General features: G+C 41.7%; 1 protein-coding gene across 3 annotated transcripts in view; it reads left to right on the forward strand.

Annotated features, from left to right (window-relative positions):
• The first annotated feature begins 1949 nt into the window (after positions 1 to 1949).
• ANKHD1 (ankyrin repeat and KH domain containing 1) overlaps positions 1950 to 27669 on the forward strand; it is a 170280-nt gene continuing 144560 nt past the window's right edge. For 2 of the 3 annotated variants that reach the window (XM_070940827.1, XM_070940828.1), the window contains exon 1: positions 1950 to 2374. In XM_070940827.1, coding sequence (XP_070796928.1) covers positions 2072 to 2374 — 303 coding nt within the window. In that variant the 5' untranslated portion in view covers positions 1950 to 2071. The remainder of the gene's footprint in view (positions 2375 to 27669) is intronic. The other variant, XM_070940829.1, reaches the window with a different exon arrangement.

Consider the following 27669-nt stretch of genomic DNA (forward strand, 5'->3'; position numbering starts at 1 on the left):
GTTGACATCTTTGAAACTAAAAAGAAATTGTTCCTTGCTCTGTATATCTGGATTATGGATTTGCAGTCAATCAATGAGTGCCCAGTATAATGGGAACATATTAGTAAATTACAACATAGGAGGAGTCAAAGTAAATTCTGCTCACAATGATTTATTGTAGATTACAAAATTTGGATTACCATCTAAAAAGGTAACCATTTCAACTTTGAACATGTTAACCTTGAAATTTCAGTTACAAAAGTAAAGGTAAAGAGCCTTGATAGTACAGTGGTCTAAGCACCCTGTTATTAACACAGCTGCCTGCAATTACTGCTGGTTCGAATCTCTCCAAAGCTCAAGGTTGACTCAGCCTTCCATCCTTTCTAAGGTAGGTGAAATGAGGACCCAGTTTGTGGGGGCAATAAGCTGACTTTGTATAAATATACAAAAGTATGAAGGCTATTGCTTAACGCATTGTAAGCCGCCCTGAGTCTCCGGAGAAGGGCGGCATATAAATCAAATTAAAAAAAAAAAATATAGAAATGATGCTTAGGGAATAAGTGTGAGACCTGACTGTATTGGGTGAACAAAAAAAAATCATTGTAAGGAAGCTAAAAGCATTTAAGAGAATCCAGATTTGCCACACTGATCTATTTATTTTTAATATCTTTTTTGGTCCTGTATAGGTTTCTGAAGCACTCTCTAATCAAATTAAAACATAATCCAAACCAATGAAACTAAAAACCATAGCCAATTAAAATATAAATTTATGTAGGTGGGAAGCCAGTAGAGAACCTGTTTTGATTTACATTTGTTTGTTTGGATAAAGGGGGCCCTTCCTCTCCACCTGAAAAAATAACATTCATTTTTTGTTCCTTTCTACATGCTTTGTGAATGGAAACAAGCAGATGGGTGCTCCCTGGCTTTTGCAGTACAGACAGTTCCGTGCATCATCTTTACAACCTGATTCACGTGTTGCTTTACAGCACAAGGTGCCCAGGATCCAATTGAAGCGCTCTCTTCAAACTAAGCTCCTCTGTTTACAGAAGTAAGTACTTGGGCACATGCAAGAGATAAAAAACTAAAAGCAGACATTGCTCAGGAAATAGCTCTGCCTTGTGCTCTTCCACTTCAAGTTATTTTCCTGGCACAATACTGGTTTATGAATCCAGGTTTTGACTGCACACTAAGCTTTAGGCAGTAAAATTATGAAACGTGAGTAATGACCTCTCATCTAACTAATCACAAAGGGAGCACGGTTGTAACTTTGAAAAGGTCAAACGGAATCCTTTACAATTTTTTGCTAACACAATTACTGATTGAATTGGCATATCACACTAGAGTCGACCATGGTTGCTTAATTATAGTTCGTTAAGGAAAACAAGTAGAGTGTTTCGAATATTAGCCATCAAATCAGACCTCAGGTTCACTTTCCAAATCATTTTTGCCCAATCGCCTTTTGCTAAGGAATGGTTTGAAGTGGAATGCATATGCTGCAATTAACAGACACACGTTCTTTCCTATCCTGACGCTATTTTTTTTTAAGCGGGGGAGTTTGATTTCTCCGGTCGAACATTTTAATAGAAAGAGAGGAAGTTGGGAAAGAAAGAAAGCATACACCAATCGGACCCCGCCAAGAAGAGAAGGCTATGATTGATGCTTATTCTGTTTAATCAAGCTTAAAGGTATTTCGAAATACCGTTGTCTTAGCCACTCAGATAACAAAATTTGGAGGCTAGAAATTGATTGACATAATAGCTATCTAATAATATCGAAGCAGTTTCAGGAAGCGAGCTTGCAGGACAAGTGGTGGGCGGGCAGTCTAAACCGCCTCAGCGTGTACTCTCAAAGTATCTTGCTGGTGGGAGGGTGAAGGAGCGCGTGACGAGATTCTAGAGTGACAACCATTGTATCCAATGGGGCTGGAAGCATCGAGATAATGTGACCAATGGAAAAAGCGAACTGGATTGGCGAGGGCAGCGCGGTGACTGTGGGTTAGATAGGGTGTGAGAAGTTAGTGGCGCTGCTGCTGTGAGGGGACGGAGACGGCGTTCCCCCCCCCTCCCACGGCTGAAGCTTGGATCAACGCGCGATGCTTACGGACGGCACAGCCGCCCCGACTCCCACCGGCGATGAGGAAATAGACTCGGTGACGCCCCGTGCTGCCCCGGCCGCCATCGTTGAGGCCTCCACGGCCGGGCCTAACCCGTTGGGGTTGCGGGCCGTGCGCCTCTTCGGAGAGGCTGGGCCCTGTGGGCCGATAGGCTCGGCAACAACTTCGGGAGAGGCCGGGGCTGCTGCCGCCGCTGCCGCCCTCGACTTTAAACTGGCGGCCGCTGTCCTGAGAAGTGGGGGCGGCGGTGGATCTGGCAGCGACGAGGACGAAGTGTCTGAGGTGAGAGAGGCCTTCGCTCCCGCCAGGCTATCCGCGGAGGATGGTCGCCGTCTCGAACGGAGCTCCCTGCCGCGCTGGGTGCCAGCCCCGCCCGTCAAGCTCCGGGATCCTTTCTGCAGGCCCTTCTGGTCGCATAAAGGAGGGTGGAGACCCAGCCAGACGCCCCAACACCCAAATCGGGCCCCGGTTGCTTCTCCGATTTTAGTAGTAGGAGGGCCGAGGCCTGCTCTTCTTTCTTGATTCATTGTGTAAAGGGAGAGCAACTGGAGACGAGCCCTACTCGCTCCTTATTAGCCCGTCTCTCTCGCCTTACCTGTTCAGGTCTCGATGATGGCGGAAGCGATCTTCGCTTTCTGCAGAATCTTCTTTCCCGCGCCTGCGAGGGTTTTTATTGTGGAAAGTTGTGCTAATTGCTTTTTCGAGGCTGGCGAGAGATCTGAGAGGATAATAAGAAAACCTTTTTGTGTTAGTTTTAACGTGTAAATTTAATTCAGATCCGTTTGACTGGAATTGTACTTGTCTTGATAGTTTCGTGTGTGCTTAGATGCAATTGAGGATTCCTTCTCAATGTATGAGTCTTCAACTTCATCTCATAGATAAAAAAGAGTCTAAGCTGTATGTATTTAAGAATGAATGCCAGAAAATTCAGATAGATGATAGTCTGATCTGGATATTCATATGGCTTCTCACATTCAAACTTAAATGTGCCTAACTAGACATGTAGGAGCATCATTTACAGTAGTTTGTACATAATTGTGTGGTTTATTTCCTGAAACGAATAATTGCTTTCAGGTATGTGTGTGTGTGGAGGGGGGGACAGCAGGTACTATTTTCACCCTGAATATTATTTCTAAGGAGGTATGTGATAATGGATAATGTGTTTATTGAAATTTGTTGCATTATTTACTTTCTATTTGTAGCTTCACATACGAAGATATTATAAAATCTTTTAAAAGACCACAGAATAATAGTGATCTTAATAGGAAATTCTGAAGGCATTTATGTGTGGTATAGAGGATGCCATTAGAATTAAAAATTAATTGCAAATATTTGTTGCAAAATTAAGATCTGTTTTCCCAGAAGGATTTAGATAGGATAGCATTAATACATTTTAAAAAAAGGGTTACAGGTAGTCCTTGATTTACAACCATTCATTTAGTGACCATTAAAGTTACAGTGGCACTGAAAAAAGTGACTTAAGACTGTTTTTTACACTTAACAACTGGTTGCGGTATCCCCATGGTCATGTGATCAAAATTTGGATGCTTGGTAGCTGGTTCACATTTATGAAATTTGCAATGTCTCAGGGTCATGTGATTACCTTTTGCAACCTTCTGATGAGCAAAGTCAATGAGAAAGCCGGATTTACTTAGATTTACTAAACAAGTGCCATGATTCACTTAACAACTGTGGCAAGAAAGGTCCTAAAATGGGACAATTTACTTAATCTGTCTTGCTTAGCAACAGAAATTTTGGGCTCAATTGTGGTTGTAAGTCAAGGATTTCCTATAATTCATTGTTCTCCAATCTAATGTTTTTCAGAATTATTGAACTCTCACAATAAACTTTCCACAATAAAACTCCTTTAGGAATTTTTGCACACGTGGATGGCACTAGATTGGGCAAGGTTTAATTCATTGGTGCTAGTGCTTGGAAGATAGAATAGAATTCTTTATTGGTCAAGTGTGACTGGACACACAAGAAATTTGTCTCCAGTGCATAAGCTCACAATACTTATTGTACATAATTGAGTACAAATTCTCAATTCCATCCATATGAAACAGAAAAAATAGTTACAGAACAGTCAATATTGTTACATGGCTCTCTACTTGATTTTTTAAAATGGAAATTGATGCTAATTTGATGAGGGCCAGATTATTAAAACTAACCAGATCTTGGTTTAGTTCTCTGATTTTTATAATGAGCTACTGCAAACAATTTTCTTTAAACGTTTGTCTTTTGAAGGGGATCTTTCTCAGCAGCCTGGTGTTGGATCTGTATACAGAGTGATACAACTGTTAAAGAGAAATCATTATTAAAATATAGGCTATGTATGTTCAATTTACATGGAAATAGTACTGTAAATTGCTATGGCTGTAAGATTTTGAAGTGGTCTGCAGAAAAAGAGCTTTGAAACCAACTTTAGTTTCTATATCAAAAATGTAGATTTCAGTTGTTAATTATTTCATTTTTCATGTTTAGTATTCTTAGGATCAAAAGCTATGGCATGGCCCTGTTTATATTTTAACTTATAATATTTCCTCTGTCAGCTTGCCTGTGAATAATCTCCTGCATGACTGCTTCAGATTATTAGTTTGGGTATGATGTTTTACAGTGTCCATGCACATATATGATTAGATCTTTGTTGGGTCTGGGGGTTTCATTATTACCTTACTTGGGGGGGGGGGAGGAAGCAGCTTTTCAGGCTTGCTAGTCAGACATTTGAAGGTGGGCCATTGGTTAAAATTATGGCCAAGTCAGAATTTAAAATCACAAGTTATAGATACGTTTTGTAGAAAAGTACTCATTTTTGTAGGCCTAAATGACACATTTCACATCTGAGATTAATATAAACTTAATTTACCTTTTCAGATACTTAAGCTGGTTCACTCTATGCTAAACCATAAAATGATTCAGTTTTGAATCATAAAGTAATCCTTGTACAAATCCAGCTATTATAATAAACCAGGGTTTACAAATCTTAATTTAATAGTGCAAAACTAAAATACTAACAAATGACCATGCAAAGGTGGCTGATACACCAGCCAACATAATAAGTGACTAGTAAACTGACTGATTGTAGTTTGCTATATTAGATGATACAGTACCCACTTTACCTGTAATTGCATGAATCAGTCTGGGTTGGTCTTGCACATTGTATACTCACTGAAATAATAGAATTTTAGGATTGGAAGGGACCTTAGAGGTCATGTGATCCAATCCCCTGTCCAATGCAGAACTCTGACCATCCCAAACAAATGGCTATTCAGTTCTAGGAAACCTCTAGTCATGGAACACTACAGTTCAGGAGGAGGCTGTTCCATTGCTTAATAGCTCTCACAATTAAGAAATTCCTCATTTCAGATTTGGATCCCTTACTGTAAACTGCCACCCATTGGAAGCTCTTATTTTACTCTTGGTTGCTCTGAAGAATACATCAACACTCTCTTCTCTGTGTCATTCCTTCATATGTATTGGAAGACTGCTGTCTTATCCCCTATTACTAAGGTGACCAGATTTTAACATTGGTAAAGACGGACACCATTGTGGGTGTGGCTTATTTTGTGGGCGTGGCTAGCTGGTCATGTGACCGGGTGGCCGTGGCTATGTGTATAGGGACTACTCAGAGGGCTGAAAAAAGTCATTTCTGACAGGTCCTCGCACTTTTGACTGGTCCTCACACTTATGACCATCCTCACATTTATGCCCGTGCAGCATTCTTAACAACCATGTCACTCATTTCACAACTGCTTCTCTTCACCATAGTGATAAGATAGGGCAAAAAACGTAAAATGTGAGGACAGTCGTAAGTTTGAGGACTGGTCAAAAGTGCGAGGACCAATCAAAAATAACTTTCAGCCCTCTGAGTACTCCATATGCACAAAAGGACTACCCAGAGGGCTGAAAAAAGTCATTTCTGAAGGTCCTCACACTTTTGACTGGTCCTCACACTTATGACCATCCTCACATTTATGCCCGTGCAGCATTCTTAACAACCATGTCACTCATTTCACAACTGCTTCTCTTCACCATGATGACAAGATAGGGCAAAAATGTAAAATGTGAGGACAGTTGTAAGTTTGAGGACTGGTCAAAAGTGTGAGGACCAGTCAAAAATAACTTTTTCAGCCCTCTGAGTAGTCCATATGCATAAAAGGATACAGCAATAGAGAGGCTGAAGGAAGGGAAGGGAAATTAGAATAGGAGTGAAGGTAAGAGAGGGAGGAAGAGAGGAGGAGAAGGAGAAAGGAAGAGGAAGTAGGGAGGAGAAGAAGAGGGTGGGGGAAGAGAAAGTAAGAAGGAAAGAAAAGAGAGAGGTGGTAGGTTTGAGGAGAAAGATTGCTGTACAATAAAAAAGATGAAAGGGAAGAAAGCCAACCCCAAACAAATATAAAGATATTAAGATAAAGAATGAATTGTTAAACTTTAAAGAATAAAAGAGAACAAATATGAATAAATAGCAATAATTAGAAACACACATACAAACATACAATGTATTTTCTTTGGACAGAATATTTGGCTGGTTCACAAATTTAAACAGTGTTTAGTCATTTCAATTAAATTTACAATTTCTATATTTCCTTTTTGCCATATTTATTCCTCATCTATTTTTTTTAAAAAACCAATATTACCCTTCATCCTCATCTCTAATCTTAATCAAATTCAATTTTTCCCTTCTATATTATACCCCTTCCCATTGTCATCTATTTTTATATCCATCCTCACATTGTTTAATTATGTAATTATGTTGTTTAATACAAATTCAACATTTTAATATAAATCAATTAGTTATATAACTATCTTTTTTGTATATTAATCAATATGAACATGAATATTCCAATTATTTCCATGCAATCCAATTTCTTATAAATCAATTAATTATATTTACCAATAATAATAAACCAAATAATTTCCCCCATATATTCCTTGAAACCACAACTTAACCATTTCTGCTTTCAACACAATATACAATTAATAGTATCTCAATTATTACAATTCCCTAGTTAAATAGAGCTTTTTTTCTTTTGTGTTTTAAAATCTTGAACTCCCCTCCTAAATTTCCCATTGTTTGCAGTGTTGCACCTACCTTTTTTGGTGAGGAAAAAGAAAAAGAAATCTCTCTCTGCCTCATTTTGTCACGTTGCACCAAAGACCCTGCTTTCGCTTTTTCAGCATAGCTAGGGGGAAAAAAATCTGCTCCAGGAACTCTTTACACTGATCACCTGTAGGGCGGCCCTTTGAAGCCCCGCGGCAAGAGTTTAAACAGTTTTTTTTCCCTCTAGCCATCAGCTGGGGCTCAGGAGGCAGAATGAAAAATTGGGACTTTTTTAAAATGCCGCGGGACGCGGGACAAATTGCTGAAAATTGGGACTTTCCTGCCAAAAGCGAGACGTCTGGTCACCTTACCTATTACCCTTCTCTTTTTAGGCTAAACATATCAAATTCCTTTAACTGTTTTTCATAGGATTTAGCCTCCAAGTCCCTTACCATTTTTATTACTTTTCTTTGCACTCTCCAGTTTCTCAGCATCTTTTTGTCCTACTGCAACTGTGCACCATACAGTCATATATCAGTTCTCATGATTTTGTCATACCTCTTGGTACAGCCTAAAACTGCATGCTGTTTTGGTAACTGCAGTATATTGCTGTTCATGCTATGATGAGAAAAATACATAGGTGAGGGGGATGTAGATAATTGCAGGAAGAAAGTTAATTGAATTCTTACTGTTCCCTTTCTATTCTTAAAATCACTTAAAGTTGCATTTCATGGGGTAGTTCCCTGTTTAAAGGAAGATTGCAACTGGGATCTGCCACATCACCCACAAAGTGGAGTTTTTTTTAAAAAAAGAACACTAAGGAGAAAGCAGCTTTTTTCTGCCAATTATCTACCTTCTCCCCCCCAGCCCCCCTCCATCTGATTTCAGAGCTAGATTCCAGCTGGGAGGAAAAGCTTAGAAAACAAACGGAGTAAGTGAGCCATGTGTGAGGGAGGCTAGGATTTACTCACCATACCACTATGAATTTGACCCACTATTAAATATGTAATTGTACACAATTGTTTAAATGTTACTATCCTATATTTGCTGCCATCATATTTGTCCTAGAGAAGATTCTTAAAAGCTTCAGTCTGATTATCCCTTTAGAAAAGTTTATTCATCAAGGCAAGGACTTGATTCAAACAAAACATTAATCTATAATGTGGCTTGCTTGTTTGTAACTGAAAATTTGAAACTAACAATTGGCATTTCTAAACTCTGATCTGTCTTTAGTGATTATGTCAAGGAAAAAATCCTGAGCGCTCCACAAAATGCCAGGGTTCTCTCAATGCATTTAGAAACCATTTATCCATTGATTTGATGCACTTTTTTCAATAACATTTAGCAAAATAATTGGGTTTGTGTTGGATGAATTCAAATTCTAAATACCAAACAACTAAACTGTTCATAAACTCAATGAATGTAAATGTAATCTGTGATCAGTACTTGTCAAATCTATCTCTTGAAACAATCAGTAGATCTTTACAAAATGCAATTACAGTAGTTCCTTGTTTTTTCTTAATACCTATTATTAAATAGTTTTGTTATAAACCGTATTTCCATTTGCACTTTGGTAGTAGCTGCATCTGAGCCAGTTTGATGGCTCAGGCTAAGGCATCAGTCTAGAAACATGGAGATCATGAGTTCTAGTCCTGCCTTGGGCATGAAGCCAGCTAGTTAACCTTTGGCCAGTCATTTTCTTTCAGCCCTAGGAAGGAGGAAAATGGCAAATCACTTCAGAAAAACCTTGGCAAGAAAACTGCAGCAAGTTATAAAGGCAGTATCTGAGAATTGGAGAACTTTCAATTTTTATGACAACATAGATAGAAGATCAGTATTAACTTATGAGGCAGTGGTGAGCCAAGGACCTGAATTTACTAGCAGTGGTATGAAGTGGCTTGCAATATTTTCTGACTTTCACATTTTTATGAATGTGAATTTTTATGAACCACCACCACCCCACTAAATAAGCAGAACCTGCTTTTTTTTTTTTTTTTTTTGCATAGAACTATATGTTTTAGCATGGAAATCAAGTTCCTTGGTTCAGAATTCTTATATGTTTTTATGCTTTTTATTGTTTATGTATATGCTCTATTATCCTTACAAATAATTCCAATGTGGGGATATAGTTAACTTTTAAAAAATAAAATGTTTTAAAAGCTACAGTTCAAAAAAAATCAAGTAAAAACATTAAAATGTTTTACCCATAAATTCCTTACGTATCTGAAACAAGGCAACAGTGCCAAAAAAAGTGCAGAATTTAATTAAGCTTAGGTGAACAGATACAGTGAATAAGATGTTTTTCTCATATTGCTAATATAGTGAACTGATTGTCAGATGTGATTCTTTCAAGAAGACATCATCATTAAATCTTTTAAGTGATGAGCAGGTGTCTCAGACAGCAGGTGCTCCATCAAATATTTCTAAATATTGTATTTGTATATCATCCTGAAATTAAAGTAATGGCTAACTAATAGCCTGTTGAAACCCTTTAGAATGAGTATGACATGACTGGCATGGTATGGGTGAGCATAGCCTTTGCATATTTTGTGTAAACTATAACTTATGGAATAGCTTGATCTGGTCTTGGAGCTTTGAATGGATTAGTGTGGTCAAGTTATTCTTGGTCAACAAAGGCCATTATTGGAGCTTGAAGAAAGCACTCCATATTATGGAGTTTCACAAGTCTAAAATCTGCCCTGGTAGTAAAGCCCAATACTTTTGTGTCTCTTCATAAATGAGAATAATTGCAGAATTCTTGGGTAGTAATTTAATAAGGTTGGAAATAGGATTTGAATTTACAAAATTATCTTTAGCTTTTTTTGTAGTCAACCTATACTAGTCAGGGACTTGAAAGTTGAAATTACTATTTTTACAGTCATGCTTTAATATAGTTTTAGCATCTAATGGCAGATTACTGTTTAGTCCATCTCCTTGAAATATCAATATCAGCATAGTACAATTCCTTACAAAAATGTAAAAAGAGTTTTAACAAATCTGTACTGTTTAAGATTTGTCTCTAAAATCCTAAAAAAGAGTTTACTGCCAAACTAATCGAACAAGTTAATTTATATTTATATAAGAATGCAGAGGAAATGATAGGATGAAACTTAGCTTTAGTGTTGCGGATGCTTGGATTGCTCTGATCAGTGACAAATTAAAGTCAGGTTCACTTCCTAGCAAGCCTCGTACCAAAGATGCAATCAGAGCTATATAAATATTTATACGTAAGGGGCAGGGCAATAGAATCAAATGTTTCCAATTAGGTATTTCTATTTAACTTTTTCAGGCAAAAGCAAAGACAAATACAGAGGAAAACTGATAAGCTAGAAGCTGCTTTTTCAGTGTCTTTTTACACATATAACCATAATTAACAAGATAATCTTACTGCAGCAAAGATAAGTTTCATTTATGAATTGATAATGAACAAAAATCTCAACTGAAATTATACCACAAGGATAGACCATAGAACATCGGACTAAATCAACTCTTTAATGTGCATAGTTCTTAAGGAAACACTGTAAAGCAGCTGACATGTTTTTACTTCAAAAACAATACTGACATAGTTCAGAAACACTTTCTGAGTACCTCCTACAAAGTATTTTGTATATGTCTTCCCAGGTGTTGAGGTTGAGAAGGCAACCACCAAGTATTTCAATAATCTTATGCTTAATAATTTCCCATCCTTTTCCCATTTTTTTTAAAAAAAACATGACTTAAGATTTTTATAGTTCTTTAGAATTACATTAAGTGTAATTAACCCAAGTACCTAGGGAGTTTTTCTCAAGACAATAGATTTTTCTGGAGGATTACATCATTCTATGCCACGGTGTGTAGTGGTCTGCCAGGAAGCTTGAGGATGTACTTTGCTAGATCAGCAAATCTTACGATCAATGCAATTGTATAAAAATTAAATACATTTATTCTTTTTTGAGTAGGTATTGCTTTAGACAGATTTCTTCCATTGGCTCTAAAAATTACACTTAGTGTTCAGATGTTATTGCATAGTTTTTGAACAACTAGCAAGTATTTCTTTATGGAGGGTATGCCAATTTCCTCTAGCTTTTCTCCAGATATGAAAACAAAACCAGATTTCTTAAACTTACCACATGCTATATATGAATCTTCATATGTGAGATTATGTATTTTCCAGCTGAAAAATTAAACATTGATTAAAATAACTTGGCAATATCAACTTTAACTTTTTAAAACCTAAAAATGTTCGAACAGAAAATAGGGCAGAATTATAATAATACATTAAACTTGTATGCTACCTGATATTGAATCTGGATGGCTCACAACAATCCAACAAAGAAATAAAAATCAGTAAAGAATAGATAAAAAATAAAACATCCGAGGCATTATGAAAGGGGTCCACCTCTTCAAAGGCCTGAGTGAAAAGCCAGTTCTTTACAGATCATCTAAATGACACAAGGCATCATGTGACCACAACAGATTTATGACCTCACTTCAGTGGTTGTCATTATACAAATCACCCAAGATTGTTAAGCAAGACATCCTGTGACTTTGCAATTTTACTAGTGACTTCTCCATTGACGTTGCTTATCAGAAGCTGGCAATCAAGTGCACAAAGATTAATCGTGACTGTGGAACAGTGCAATGTTTGTAAATGTTACTAGTGGTGAAGCACACGAATTTCGCTTATGTGACTGCAGGGACATTGTGACAATCATTAAGTGCAAGGATTGTTCATAAAGTTTTTCAGTACTGTTCTAATTTAAACAGTTGTTAACAGAACAATCATTACATGAGGACTACCTGTTTCCTCAGGTCTGGATGGCCTATACCTGTGATGGTGAACCTATGGCACGTGTGCCACAGGTGGCACGTGAAGACATATCAGTGGGCACGCGAGCTCAGCTCCGGTGTGCATGCGTGCGCTGGCCAACTGATTTTCGGACCTTCTGGGCCCACCAAAAGTAGGGAAATGGGCTGTTTCCTGCCTCCGGAGGGCCTGCGGGGTGGTGGGGAAGGCCTGTTTTTCTCTCTCACCTGGCTCCAGAGCTGCTCTATGAGTTTGGGGAGGGCAAAAACGGCCTTCCCTGTTCTGTCCCCGTCTCACACACGCACACCAGCAGTCGACCAAGAATTAAAATAAACTAGCTTTCAGTTTTGTCTGTCACAAAGCCTGAATGGCCACCACACCCCCTTTTATCCCCTGTGGGGTGTGGTCCAGTGACTCAGCTTAATCTCTGGCACGCCTCCTTCTCTGCTGCATGCGCTTGTCTTTCCGACGCTGTCGGGGATCCAGCCAAGACTTATCTCCGTCACTGTCTAACTGCGGCTGCTCGGAAATGCCTGGCTCCTGGCCTATCTCTTCTCCTTCGGAAGACACCTGAGGCATTGCCAGAGAGGAGGGTCCTGGAGAGGGAGGCCTTGCCAACTTCTCTCCTTCACTTTCGGAGTCTTCTCCCTCTGATAAGATGGGCTTGGGGGTCGGAGTCACAACATTCCCTGCCCTCCCTGGAGGTCCTCCGGAGGCCAGAAACCGCCCGTTTCCCAACTTCCGGTTGGACAGGAAGTGACACCCCCCCCCTGGGCACGCGATGGCAAAAAGGTTAGCCATCACTAGCCTATACACAGAGTCACTGACTCTTGGTAGAACTCAGTTGGAGACAGTTCCTCCCCATCCAAACCTGCATAATCCTTGTCCTGGGACTGTAAATATTAAAATATTGTAATGTAGATTAGCAGAATTTTCTGAGCTTCGATTAGCCCTTTCAGCGTTCCTAGCATAGAACAAAACAGATTGTTCAAAGATATGTTCTAACCTCAGGACAAAGTGAAAAATTCTCTTCAACATAAACTGTTCTTATATCCCAAAATTATTTTTTTTAGTAATTCCACATCATGGCGACTTGGAGTGCAGTATGTAATGAAACATAGATTGTATCTTGTGCTATTTGATAATGCTGTTTGTGGGCAAGGAGAATTAGGGAGAGTCCATTAACTACCTGTTCTGAGTTTGAGAATAATTTTGAACTGTTTGCAGAGAGATGTAAAATGGCTTGAAAATCTTGAGTTTTACAAATATGGAGTCAACTGTTATCTACCCAGGCATTCCCTACCCTGTTTTGCAAAAGTTGGTGATACAAGAGAACCAGTTTGGTAGAGGTTAAAGTGATGATGCAAAAACCAGGAGACTATGAGTTCTAGTCCCACCTTAGACATGTAAAACCAGCTGGGTAATTTTGGGCCAGTCTCTCTTTCTCATTAAACAGGATTGTTGTTGTGGTGAAAATAGGAGGAGAAAGAAATATTAAGTATGTTTGCTACCTTGAGTATTTATAAGGTAATAAACATAGGATTCTAAAATTCAAATAAATAAATAATGCATATTTAATTAATAATTATAGGAAGTATTGACAAGGGAAGAAAAAACCTTTTTATCCATACTTTCCGATAACAACTTAGGAATTAGAAAGAAGTTTCCTTTGCTTGATTCACAACAAGATGGTAGTAAAGGGTCCAGAATGCAGTTTCAAGGACAGTATTGTATGCAATTGCTTTTGAGCTGGATATAAAAGATCTACACCCATTACAGAATACAGATCAGCAGAGTTTAGACAAGATGCCTTGTGAGACTGCTTTAGCATTTGCATAGGCATCTCCCTCCCTCCCTCTACCTACACACACACACACACACACACACACGGATGCGGTGGCTAAGACGCTGAGCTTGTCGATTGAAAGGACGGCAGTTCAGCGATTCGAATCCTTAGTGCTGCGTGAGCTCCCATTACCTGTCCCAGCTTTTGCCAACCTAGCAGTTCGAAAGTACATAAAAATACAAGTAGAAAAATAGGGACCACCTTTGGTGGGAAGGTAACAGCGTTCCGTGCGCCTTTGGCATTTAGTCATGCCGGCCACATGACCGAGACGTCTTCGGACAGCGCTGGCTCTTCAGTTTGAAACGGAGATGAGCACCGCCCCCTAGAGTTGGGAATGATTAGCACATATGTGCAAGGGGAAACTTTACCTTTATATACATATACATACATATACATACATACATACATACATATGAGAGAGAGAGAGCTTGCAGATTATTTCTTATGTACCAACTCTACCTATAAATACCCCATATATCATTTTGCAAAGATATATGGGATAATTATGAATAGTAGAACATAACACCATTATAAATTTAATCTCAGTTTCAGTGATGTCTTTGTATTTTACCTCTCCCATTTCATGGTCAGGTGGTGGAGCAAGAAGATAATCTGCAAGTGTTTATAATAGATTCTTTTAAAAGTTTTTCTGTATATGCTTATAAATCCATCACAGTTAATCAAATTTTGGAGTGTATTTTAGAACGTAAAATTTTTAGCTTAATCATGAGTATATATATATGTTCAAAATAAAATCAATATTATAAAAGTATTATTTTCTCAATGAAGATCACAATGAAGATTGTGATCAATCTTTGATCATTGTGATCAATCAAAGATTCTCAATGAAGATCACTTAGTATCTATCTTCTCATCCTTCCTAGTACCTGTCTCTTCCCACTTATGACTATAACCATGTTGCTTGTGTCTTTACAATTTATATTGTTTTATTTGTTTCCTAGTATGATTTGATTGCTTATTAGTAATCTATGACTAATAAGTGTTGTATCTTATGATTCTTCATGAATGTATTTTATTTTTCTTTATGTACAAATTCCTTGTGTGTCCAATCACACTTGGCCAATAAAGAATTCTATTCTATTCTATTCAAACTGTTAAAGAAAAGGCAGAACTATCACACAGAAATTATAGGCTGCATTTGATAGGTGTTACTATTTTGCAATAAGTGTTAGAAAACTAATTGTTTGATATAGGAATTTTAAAAATGTTTACAACATTTATAAAACTCATTTTCTTCCTTGGCCTCATTTCATCAGTTGATATTTCTTAGTACGTACAAATCCCCTCTTTAATTTATTGGCCATATTGTGTAAAGCAAGGGATCAAGCTCTTGTCTTGAACTCCATTGTTCTCTACAATGGAACACTTGAACCATTTCAAGTATTGTTTTGTTTGATTATTTGATTATAGAATACTCAAAGTATTTTGATTATTGTTCTGTGAACACAACCTACATGGAACATTCCAATGGAATGCTTCAGTAGAGCTGTTTTTTTCTCAGCTCAGCTCCTCCCCCCCCCATTTCATGCATGCTCTACCGTGTTTCCCCGAAAATAAGACAGGGTCTTATTTTCTTTTGAACCCTGAAATAAAAGGCTTGGCCTTATTATTGGGGTCTTATTATTTTGGGGGTGCTCATGGTTGCTGCTCTGTTGCACTCCTGTGGCAGCACAACACTGCCGCCCGAGGCTGTGCTTGTGTTCTCACATCCCTGTGCCTGGCTCTTCAGGAGCCTGCTTCCAAGAGAGCAGCCGCCCGGCACCTTTTGCCACTTGGTGCCCACCCAGCGGACACCCTCCTCTCTGGCCAGGCAGAGCGCCACTCACCGACCGAGCAGTATCCCAGGATCACGATGAGGGTGAAGCTGGTGAGCACCAGGTCATTGAGGAGTCCGTGCCACTGCCATCCCAGCACTGAGGCTGGCTTCCTCTGTGGTTTCCAAACCCTGGCTGGAAGCGGAGAAGAGGCCGGTTGGGTCAGCTGCCTGCTGCTGAGTCTTCAGGAGCCAGGGCAGAGAGTCTTCCGGCAGCCGGGGCAGAGAGGTGTTGAAGGGTAAAGGGAGCCGCAGCCCCGCATGGGGAGTCCATGCTGCCACCATCCCAGCACTAAGGATGGCTTCCTCTACGGCTTCCAAACCCTGGCCTCTTCTCCGCTTCCAGCCGGGGTTTGGAAGCCGCAGAGGGGGGTGTCCACTGGGTGGGCACCAAATGGCAAGAAGTGCCAGGCTGTTCTCTTGCTAGCGGGGCGGGAGTTTTCAGGCAAGGTGGGTGGATAGATGGATGGATGGATGGCGGGTGAGCACCAAGAACTCTGGGGTAGCTCCCAATCAGCTCAGCTGATCCACGGGTTGCCATTAAGGAGTCCAGCTGCCATTAGCTGACTGGTGAAAGGGAAGGGCTGCCTTCTGTGCTCCCCATGCCCAACCCTTCACTAGGGCTTATTTTCAGAGGAGGGCATATATTTAAGCCCACCCCAAAAATCAGGCTTGGCCTTATTTTCAGGACATGTCGTATTTTCAGGGAAACACGATACTAAAAACACTTTTTTACCTATTTAAATAATAAAAAATACAGAAGCTGTTAATTTTAAAATACCTTTGTATTTTTACTAAATGTAATAATGAACTGTTCCATGGGATAGCAACTACAAAGATTTATTCCTTTGAAACTCAGAAATGTTTATATTGTACATGTTACTATTTATAAAACAATACATGTTTTGGACATGAAAGATTTCTCCAATGGCACAAAGAATATTTCTGTATTAGCACTAAATTGTACCTAGAATTCTTCCCATGTCAGTTCAAACCACATTTCTTTCTTAAAGTAATTCATAAACAAATACTAATTAACTCATAGAGTATCTAGTCTTCCTTTTTCTAGTTGATAAAACATAAGGAAAAAGAGGAGAGGGACATAGTAAACTTGACAGAACATAAGAGTACTACTGGACTAATAGTGAATTTTGTTCTTCATAAAAATGTAAATACTTATATTCACATTTTCTAGTTATTAGAAAGTTTGGTAAAGAAATGAGGTTTTTGCATGCTTAATGTGGGTTCTAGATTTCTGAACTAAGGAAGCAACTTTATCCCAGCTTGCAGCCCACTTAAATCTGTTAAAATTATTCTATATGCTGTGTTATATATGATGCATGTTTTGTTCAAGTAATAACATTAAAATTCACTAAGAGTAAGTGAGAAGCTTCAGTGGAAAAAAAAGAAGTGATCATGGTGGTGGTGTGTATGGCAAAGTTTGGGCTTAAACAGTAATGATAAGAGTAGCAAAGTATGTATGTTTCTATTGTTTCTACAGATTTCTTCCCTTTAGCCCTTTACAGATAACCAGACTCTTTATAGATATACTCATTTATATCCACTTCAAAGATACGACCACATGTATCTGCTCAGGATTAGATATCAGTTGGGCATAACTAGAAGTTTATAGAGTGGCATCTTGAAATCTCAAGATTCTTCGGAGCTTGAGGAACCTGCATAAATAAGTAGATCCTTATACTACAAAAGCTCTGCCATCTATGCATTGGACCTATGGCTAGGGTTGGTATAGTTAGCTGGATATGAGAAATTTTCAATGCCTCTTTGAGGTACAGTGATTTAATATTAGTGTTGTAAGATATTTTAATGAGATCATCTCTTGATCTAATCAGGTTAGACAATGTCTGCTAACCTTGAATCCCTTGTTTTTGAAGTAGGTTTTTAAGGTGGTGGAGAATTAACTGACAGCATGATTATCGCAGAATTGTTTTTAGTAAGATTTACTAAATTCCAGGCACTAAATGAACAATTTCTCATTTAAAGCTAGTATATCTCCACATTTGGGCAGAGAAATTTGATTTTTTTAAAAAGAGCCTTCCTTTGTTCCAGTAAGGAACGAGTCTTGAATTTGCACCTGGCTGTTTTTCATAACGGTCTCATGACTGGTTTAATTCTTATAGCATCTTATCCCTCGAGCTCTCTTCCTCTCCTTCTTAGGATGTGGAAAGTCTGTATTTCCATACTCCAGGAAAAATCTACAGTTGAACCATAACATCAAATAATCATTAGAGGAAATTGATAATCTAAATGGATGGAGAGAGTATGGTCTGACTAGATTATTCAATTCTGTTTGATGCCATCAGCCATTATGTCCCTCTGTCAGTTTCACTTTTATCTTAGTGGCCAACTATCAGATAGTAATGGAGGAAAAGCAATTGAACCTGTGTTTCCTGTCTCCCAAGCATTAAATCACTGGGACAGGAAATCCCTGTTAGGCATCCTCAGATGTACGAAGTAAAGAAGATGACCTTGATGGAAATATGCAGGAGTTGCTGCCTAGGAACAAAGAGCTAGAGCACTCTCTAAGCCCAGAATAGCCAGATAACATACAGAAGAGACTCAGATAGATGCTGCCCTAATTCATTGAACTATATTGATATCAGCCCCACTAAATGGGCCAGATTGCAAGTTCAACTCCACCTTTGAAAGTACATTATTGAAATTGATTATTATAACAGAATCTTACAAGTCTGATTGTGCAATACAACTGCCTCCTTTTGTAGGGGTCCTTTGCCTAACTTCAGCTGGTGTGGGAGTTATAGCCCTTCTAGAATTGGGAGATGTTGGAGATCTGCATGTAGGTGGATTGTTATAGCTTGCTCTGTATGGTAATTTGATGATGATAAAAAGTTACAATTGGTATCGAATGGAACAGGCAAGCTCCCAATGGATGAACCCCTCCATTACAGAATAATTGCTATTTTGTGCTTACTGGAGTCAGTGATTTCAATTCAAAGTACTGGTCATTACCTGTAAAGCCTAACAAGATTAGGTAGCAAAATATTTTAAGGGTGAGCTTGTTGAAAATGTTTCTTCCCTTCCATCAGATAGCTGAGAAGGGGCCTACTTAGAGTCTTGTCCTAATCAGACAGCACAGTAACAACATTGTTATAAAAGTAATTTGGTAACTAATGTCTGCATTTATAACTTTCACAGGTCCCCTATCAAAATGGCATATGCTGCCAATGGATATCCCCTACCCCCCTTTTTAAAAGAGTCTTTGATGTTTCAGATGTTTAGTGGAAAAGGAATTTAAAAACTTACTACTTTTTATTCATCATATTTGGTTCATTGTATTTTGAGATTGCTCAGTTGAATTATTAGATTGGATTAAACAAATTTGATGAATGAATTGATTTTTTTGGCAAGGAGAAATGTCATAAGGTTTTAACCTTTCAAGAAATCTTTATTTTTCTACTTTTTCTGAGTAGCTGAAATTGTACCATTATTGCTCCTTCGAAACAAATGTGTTTAAAATATATAATTTGAGAGCTCGGAAATACCAAAATGCATTTGTATTTTTATACAGGTAGTCCTCAACTTATGACATAATTGAGGCCAAAAATTCTGATGTTAGTTGAGACATTAGTTAAGTGATTTTTTCCCCATTTTATGACCTTTTTTTGCCACAGTTAAAGTGAATCACTGCAGTTGATAAGTTAGTAACCAGGTGGTTAAGTGAATCTAGCTTCCCTATTGACTTTGCTTCTCAGAAGGTTGCAAAAGGATAACACATGATCTTGGAACACAGCAACGGTCATAAATATGAACCACTTGCCTAGTGTCTGAATGTTGATCATGCGATCATAGGGATGGTACAAAGGTCATAATTGTGAAGAATGGTCATAAATCACATTTTTCAGTGCCATTGTAAGTTTGGATGGTCACTAAATGAGCTGTTATAAGTCGAGGACTACCTGTCTTGCTGTTTTAAGTGGTACAAGTAATCCTCAACTTACTATCACATTTGGGACTAGAATTTCTGTCATGAGGTGATGCAATCATAAAGTGAAATGCCACATGGATGCATTACTTAGTGATCACAATCCCAGTTTTTTGTCATTAACTGAGAGCCCCCTCGTCTAAGACATCTGGGGCTTGGCCCCTTCCAGCTCTGAGCCTCAGTATGGTAAGGGATTTTTCCAATTCACCTACCCATCTCTTCCCATCTCTGCCCTTTGTTCCCTGCACCTTGCCTTGCAGGGTGACATGCAGCTCTAGCCCAGTCCCAGCCGCAATTGCCCTTGCAACCCTGCACTCAAAGCCCCCGGCCATCCTTGGCTGACCTTTGGCATTTTCTTTCTTTCTTCTACTGACCATGCTGGACTGGCTGTTGGGCCCGGACTGGCCTTGACTTCGGCTGAGAAAAAAAGCAGCTCCTTTGCAAAGACCTTAAGATTCCAAAAACAAACCTCAAAGCAGTCCTCTTGCAAAGAGCAAGGATGGGGCTGATCAATTTTTTTTTGTTTTTGGAACTCAAAGCTTAGCCCTGCCAAGAAGGTCTATGCAGAAGGACTTTTTTGTTCCTCAGCCAAAGCCCAGACCAGGCTGGACCACCAGTCAGGGTGGGCATCCCTGGTCAACTGCGAGAGCAAGAAGATGCTGAAGGGTGGATGGATGGCAGGTAGAGGGAGCTGAAGTGCCCCTGTAGTTGCAAGTACAGGTGGTTGTAAATTAAAGACTACCTGTAAAGAGTTGGTATATTGATAGGCAATATGAAAATTCAGGATTTACATTTATAAAGTAAAAATATTTCCAGGTGACTTAAACAACTGAAAAATAGAAAACTTTTAGACATGCTAATGAATTTAGGAATTGTTTGACAGTAGCATTGCGTATTTTATCTGAAATTTTCCATTTTTCTAATGAAAGACCAATTCTCCATATACTAATTTTTCACTTTAAAAGACCAAGCACAGTTTAGATACAGTATATAGAATATACTGTATATTCAGTATATACAGAAGTGAGTACACCCCCTCACATTTTGTAAATATTTAATTATATCTTTTCATGTGACAACACTGAAAAAATCCTGAAACAAAAGTAGAGGTGCGCAAGGTCTCTTAACATCCACCAGCTCCGTGATGTCTTCATAGAGGAATGGAAGAGGACTCCAGTGGCAACCTGTGAAGCTCTGGTGAACTCTATGCCCAAGAGGGTTAAGATAGTGCTGGAAAATAAAGGGGGCCACACAAAATATTGATACTTTGGGTCCCATTTGGACATTATTACTTAGGGGTGTACTCACTTTTGTTGCCAGCAGTTTAGACATTAATTGCTGTATGTTGTGTTATTTTGAGGGGACAGCACATTTACATTGTTACACGAACCGTATACTCACTACTTTACATTGTAGCCAAGTGTCATTTCTTCAGTGTTGTCACATGAAAAGATATACTTAAATATTTACAAAATGTGAAGGGGTGTATTCACTTCTGTGATATACTGTACATTATTTTCCTTCTAGCAGGTCAAAGAATAATACTGATGTTAATCATAATTTGGAGGATCAGGAGCAAATACTGTTTCTTTTATCTCTCGTGGGTAATCAAATAAATAATACATCAGATCCACCAAAATGTGTTTTGGACAAGCCATTCAAACATTTCATATGCATTAGAAGAACATTATCAGCAAAATACATAATAATATGGGCCTTGCCTTACAAAAAGAGCCTTGATAGTACAGGGGTTTAGTGCACCCTGTTATTAACACAGCTGCCTGCAATTTCTGCTGGTTCGAATCTCTCCAAGGCTCAAGGTTGACTCAGCCTTCCATCCTTTCTAAGGTAGGTGAAATGAGGACCCAGTTTGTGGGGGCAATAAGCTGACTTTGTATAAAATATACAAAAGAATGAAGGCTATTGCTTAACGCATTGTAAGCCGCCCTGAGTCTCCGGAGAAGGGCGGCATATAAATCAAAAAAAAAAAAAAAAAAAAAAAAAAGCAGCACTATTAAATTTTCTGGACTGGTTGGCCTACAGCAACAACAATACGTTGACTGTTGTTAACATTTTAACTTTTTAATATTCTACGCACACTTAGTCTAAAAAAGTTGGCCATTGTTTTATAGTGAATCAGAGTTGGTTAATTCAGGAAGAAAAGAAAGCCTACGTTTTGTCTGTATTTTTTTTTTTTAAATTGTGTACCACGAGTACTTAAAGCAGTATTACAGGTAGTACAATCCATTTAGTGACCGTTCAAAGTTACAGCAAACTGAAAAAAGTGACTTATGACTGTTGCAGCATCCCCATGGTCGCATGATCAAAATTCAGACATTTGGCAAATGACTCACATTTATGACAGTTGCAGTGCCCTAGGGTTATGTATGGGGAAGAAATGGAGGTAGTGACAGATTTTATTTTCCTGGGCTTCAAAATCACTGCAGATGGGGACTGCAGCCAAGAAAGTAAAAGACACTTGCTCCTGAGGAGGAAAGCTATTGCAAATCTAGACATCATACTGAAAAGCAGAGACATCACCCTGCCAACAAAAGTATGTATAGTCAAGGCTATGGTTTTCCCAGTTGCAATGTATGGCTGTGAAAGTTGGACCATAAGAAAGGCTGAGTGCCAAAGAATTGAGGCCTTTGAACTAGGGTACTAGAGAAGAGTCCTGCGAGTCCCTTGGACTGCAAGGCGATCAAACCAGTCAATCCTAGAGGAGATCAACCTTGACTGCTCTTTAGAAGGCCAGGTCCTGAAGATGAAACTCAAATACTTTGGCCACCTAATGAAAAGGAAGGACTCACTGGAGAAGTGAGGGGGAATGCTGGGAAAGATTGAGGGCAAAAAATGAAGGGGACGACAGAACGAGGTGGCTGGATGGAGTCACTGAAGCAGTAGGCGTGAGCTTCAATGGACTCCAGAGGATGGTAGAGGGCAGGAGAGCAGGAAAGGGCAGGAAAGCCTGGAGGAACGTTGTTCATGGGGTTGCGATGGATCGGATACAACTTCTCAACTAACAGCAAAGGGTTATGTGATTATCTTTGCAACCTTCTGACAAGCAAAGTCAATGGGGAAGCCAGATTGACTTAACAACCATGTTACTAACTTAATAACACTAGTGATTTTCCAGAGTACTGCTCCTGCAGTCCATGGCTGGGTTTCTTCATCATCAGTTCCTTTTGACTGGGTGATATTTTAGATACATCTCTCCTCGCCCTGTGGCCACGCCCCCTGCTCCCATAATGCACCAGTCTTTTCATTCAGTCACTGAAGACTGGTGTGTTTTTCTCTCTTCGCTACCATTGTAGGACTTTAGCTTTCTAGCGTTTAGGCCTTTATTTATTTTTGTTTAGTTTTTTTCTCTCGGTGAGAGCCGGTATTAAAAGGAGGCTGCAGGGAGCAAGAATCGAGTCTGGGGCGCCAGTCCGTTCCTCCCCGGGGCTTCTGACGGCCGTCAGACCGCAGCCAGGGGTTTCCGACCCTTCAGGGCGGTTCCCTGCCTCTAATTAAAGCCGTTGGTGTGAGCGCGGGTGTTGCGGATCGCTGCGATCACCCCCACACCCTTTCCTGTGATCTGCTCGTATCGGCTCTCGTAGAGGCGGCTCCGGAGTCTTGTATGGTTTGCCCTGCAAGCTCTGACGTTTCCTTCGGCGCTTGCTGGCTAGGGCGACGGTTAGCGCAGCCGGATCTCCTTTCCTACTGAGTGTGCTGCGCTGAGGAGATTCTTCAATCGTCAGTGTCTGGAGCACCGGGCGAGCCCATTCGGCGGGCGGTGAGAGAGCGAGGCGTCCGACCTTCGGGCGGTGCCTTTTGAAGTTTATTACCGGTCTGTGTTCGAGTCGCTGTGATTGCCTTCAGAGCACGCCCTGAGCTAACCGCTATCAGCCCACGCGGTTCCGAGTGCCGCGGGCGCCATTTTGGGGGCGGTCGTCGTTCCGGTGGCCATTTTGTGTTAATCTCTCGGCCGGTCGTTCCCCTCCCTTGGCGGCAGATCTTTGACTTCCCTCTCGCCCACGTTGATTGCAGGACCTTAGTTTGGCCATCTCTGCCTCATCGCTGTCCCTGTGGCTGGGACCTGAGGCTTGCCTTGTTTACGCTAGGCCACCTTATTGGCCTTCATCTTTGGGGCCTTTCTGGACCTTTCTACTGCGCCTTTGCTGCCCCATCATACAAGGCCACTGGTGTTATTGTATATAGTTCCTGAAATTTTACAGTTATTGTTTTTATAGTCTATTAAAAAAAAAATACCAAAAATATCAAAAAAATCATAAAGACAATATAAAAAAAAAAAAGGAGACATTTGTATATATAGATACTTTGGATCACAATCCTGAGATGGCTGACTCTTACCTGTCTTCTGACTTGGAACGGGAGCCCAGTCCACCAAGGGCCCCGTCTAAACATAAATCAAAATCGCGTGGCAGGTCTACTGTCGCTCCTACTGATTCTCGCCAGCACAGACCTTCAGCAGCGGCGGAGAAAGACGCCCAGCGCCGACACAGAGCGCTCGAGAGGCAGTACGATAAGGCCAGACAGACCTCTTTGGCCTCTGTCTTTGCTACCAGCCAACACCTTTTCCTACAACATGGCTCTTCTTTGGCATCTGAGGCCGTTCCTGATCTCGGTGAGGAGCGTGACACCTCCACCTCTCAGGCTCCGACTGGTCTGTTCCACGCTAAGAGGGCCTCTGTCTCCTTACCTGACGTTTCAACCGTGGGCCTTGCAGAGCCTCATGCTCCATCTCCTCGTCGGGCAGAAGCAACGTTTACCCCGACCGCTGCCGGACTTCGGGGCCCAGATGGTCAGCTGTTGGCTCCCCAGGTCGACTTACAGGCGGCGTTGTCCACTGCTCTTTCCTCTATTTTGGCTGCAGGACTCCACCAATCTGTTCTTCAACAACCCCTTCCAGCTCAGCTTTGTACTTCTCACTCATCGGCTCCCGGTCGTTCCAGGTCTCCATCCCGGTTGGCTCACATCTCTTCTGATGACTCCGAGCAGGAGGGAGAGCTTCTTGAGGAATTGGAATTCTCGGAAGATGAAGGCCTTGCACCGGACACCCCTGCCTTTTCCGGCTTGTTCCGGTATTCGTTGTTTAAATCTCTGCTGCATAAAGCTAGGCAGGTCACCAATATGGAAGTCCCGTTTGCTGAACCTTCTACTTCCTCGGCTCCTCATGAGGCATTGTTTTCGTCATCCAAGCCGGGGAAGGACTTTATTCCTTGTCCTCAACTTTTTGCTGATGTTCTACAGTCCCCCTGGTCTCAACCGGGCTCTCTGATGGGGCCTACCAGCCTGGACAAAAAGCTATATTGTGGGGCCCCGGAATTGGACTCCTTATTATCTTTACCTGTGGTTGACCATCCGATTGCAAGCCTCTCCTCTTCTTCGCTATTGTCTTCGGACGCTTTGGACGTTCTTAAATCAGAGGACAGGAAGTCTGAACTCTCCTTTCGTAAGGAGCATCAATCTCTTGCTTGGACAATTAGGATGGCAACTGCTCGTCGTTCTTTAATAGAGCCACGTTGCTTTGGCTGAGGCAACTTCAAGAGAGACTACCGCCGGAAGACACACGTCTTCACCAGGATATAAATAAAATTGTGGCTGCCACCGAATATTCGGCGGATGCCTCGTTAAACTCGGTGAAGTTTGCCGCGAGGGCCTTGGCCTCGTCTGTGACATCTCGTAGACTGTTTTGGCTCAGGAATTGGAGAGCTGACGCCAAAGCAAAGTGGAAGTTGGCAGCGGCCCCTTTTAAGGCCCCGAACCTCTTTGGTCCTGCCCTGGATCCTGTCCTGGATCGAGGACAAGGATAAAAGAAAGGTGATGCCCATGTCTTCGTACCGCAGACCGGAACGGCGCTACGCACCCTATTCTCAACGTCAGCCCTTTCGAAGCACGTCGGGGTCGGGGGGCCCCTACTCACAACGCAGTTTCTTTCCGGGGGCCGACCGCTCTTCAGACAGACAATGGTTTCGGGACAGGTCCAGAACCAGCAGCTCCAGACGCCCCTTCCGTGGAGCCGGTTTCCGCCAGTCCCATCGAGGCAAATGACTACAGTTTGCAGGATCCCATTGGCGGGCGGCTTCAATTCTTCAACCAACAATGGGAACACTCGACCAAGGAGGACTGGATTCTTCGGACAGTATCTCAGGGCCTAGCCATCGAGTTTCTGGGACGCCCTCCGGTTCGCTACGTCCGCTGCCCGACCCACCTGTCCCCCGACAAGGCGGCTCTTTTGCGGAAGGAGGTCCTCCACCTGCTCCTTATCCGTGCAATAGAACCTGTTCCATTGGATCAGCAGGGCAAGGGCTTCTATTCGACTCTCTTTTTGGTCCCCAAACACTCGGGGGGTTGGAGGGCCATTTTAAATCTGAAGCAGCTGAATCTGTCGGTTCACTACTGCAGGTTCAAGATGCACTCCTTGGGATCCATCCTTGCTGCAGTGCGACAAGGTGACCTTCTCCAGTCTGTCGATCTCAAGGAGGCGTATCTGCACGTTCTGGTTCTCCCGGCCCATCGCCAGTACCTGCGTTTTCAACTTGGGGAGGACCACTATCAATACTGTGCAATGCCCTTCGGTTTGTCATCTGCCCCAAGGACTTTCACAAAACTGGTGGCCGGGGTGGCGGCTGCCCTCCGGGTGTTGCCTGTGAGAGTCTTGTGCTATCTGGACGACGTTCTGGTCCTGTCCTCCAGAAGCCAAGCACCTCGGGACCTGGCCCATGTCATCGGCTCCTTTCAGGACCACGGGTTTTCGATCAACTTCCCAAAGAGTCATCTGCACCCGACCACAGTTCTCCAACACTTGGGGGCGGTGATCGACTCTGTTCGGGGCCAGGTCTCCCTATCCCCGGACAGGACGGAAAGCATTCGCAACCTGATTCGGTTCATCCAGTCCAAACGGACTGTTCCTCTTCTACTTCTATCCCAGTTGTTGGGAAAAATGGTCTCGTGCTTCTCGATAGTGCCATGGGCGTGCAGACACACGAGACTGTTGCAGTGGTTCCTGCTATCCTTTCAGCGCACGGGTCGCAGCGATTCTCTCCACAAGGTTTCTCTCCCCCCTCAAGTTTCCAGGTCCCTCGACTGGTGGATAGGTCCCAACCTTCTTCTCGGCACACAGTTTCTGCTCCCGGATCGGCTGACATTGACTTCAGATGCCAGTCTCCTGGGCTGGGGAGCCCATCTCAACGATCAGATGGTGCAGGTTCACTGGTCGTCTTCGGAACAAACGTTGAGCTTCAACATCTTGGAGTTGAGGGCGATTCGCCTAGCTCTGTCATTTCCAGTCCCTGCTGCGGGGCCAGCACATCCTCGTCCTTACGGACAATATCTCCGCCAAGGCCCATATAAACAAGGAAGGGGGCACGAGGTCGAGGGACCTGATGTTGGAAGCAGAGAAGTTGTTCTCTTGGGCCGAGGGTCTCGTTCTGTCTCTGAGGGCCGATCACATCACGGGCGTGGACAATGTCAGAGCGGATTGGCTCAGCAGGCAACTGATAGACCAGTCAGAATGGCAACTGGATCCCGAGATCTTTCAGGAAGCCGCCAACATCTTCGGCCTGCCTGTCGTGGACCTCTTCGCCAGTCCGGCGAACGCCCAGCTTCCCAGGTTCGTGACACGTTACCCAACTCAGATGGCGGAAGACCACAACGCTCTACGGTGCCGCTGGCCTCCCGGTCTCTTGTACCCCTTTCCTCCGCTTCCGTTGATTCCTCAAGTCATTCGGAAGCTATTGGAAGAACGTGCGGAGATTCTGCTGGTGGCTTCCAATTGGCCTCGTCGGCCGTGGTATGCTGACCTGGTAGCCCTGTCCATACTTCCCCCGTGGGAGATTCCTCCGAGCCGTCTCTCCCTACACCAGGGAGCGGTCTTCCACCCAGATCCAGGATGGTTCCAATTGGCCGTTTGGCGTTTGAGCGGGTCATCCTGTGCAAGGACCGTCTCCCCGACTCTGTCATAGCCACTATACAGGCGTCTCGCAGACCTTCGACATCACGCATCTACGAGGCCTCGTGGCGGGCCTTCTGCATCTGGTGTGATGACAACTTGGTAGACCCTACCTCGGCTCAGGTCGTTGACATCCTCTGCTTCTTACAGTC

The sequence above is a fragment of the Pituophis catenifer genome, unplaced genomic scaffold, assembly GCF_029215685.1.
Source record: "Pituophis catenifer annectens isolate HBS135680 unplaced genomic scaffold, rPitCat1.0.hap2 SCAF_3, whole genome shotgun sequence".
In the NCBI taxonomy this organism is placed as follows: Eukaryota; Metazoa; Chordata; class Lepidosauria; order Squamata; family Colubridae; genus Pituophis; species Pituophis catenifer.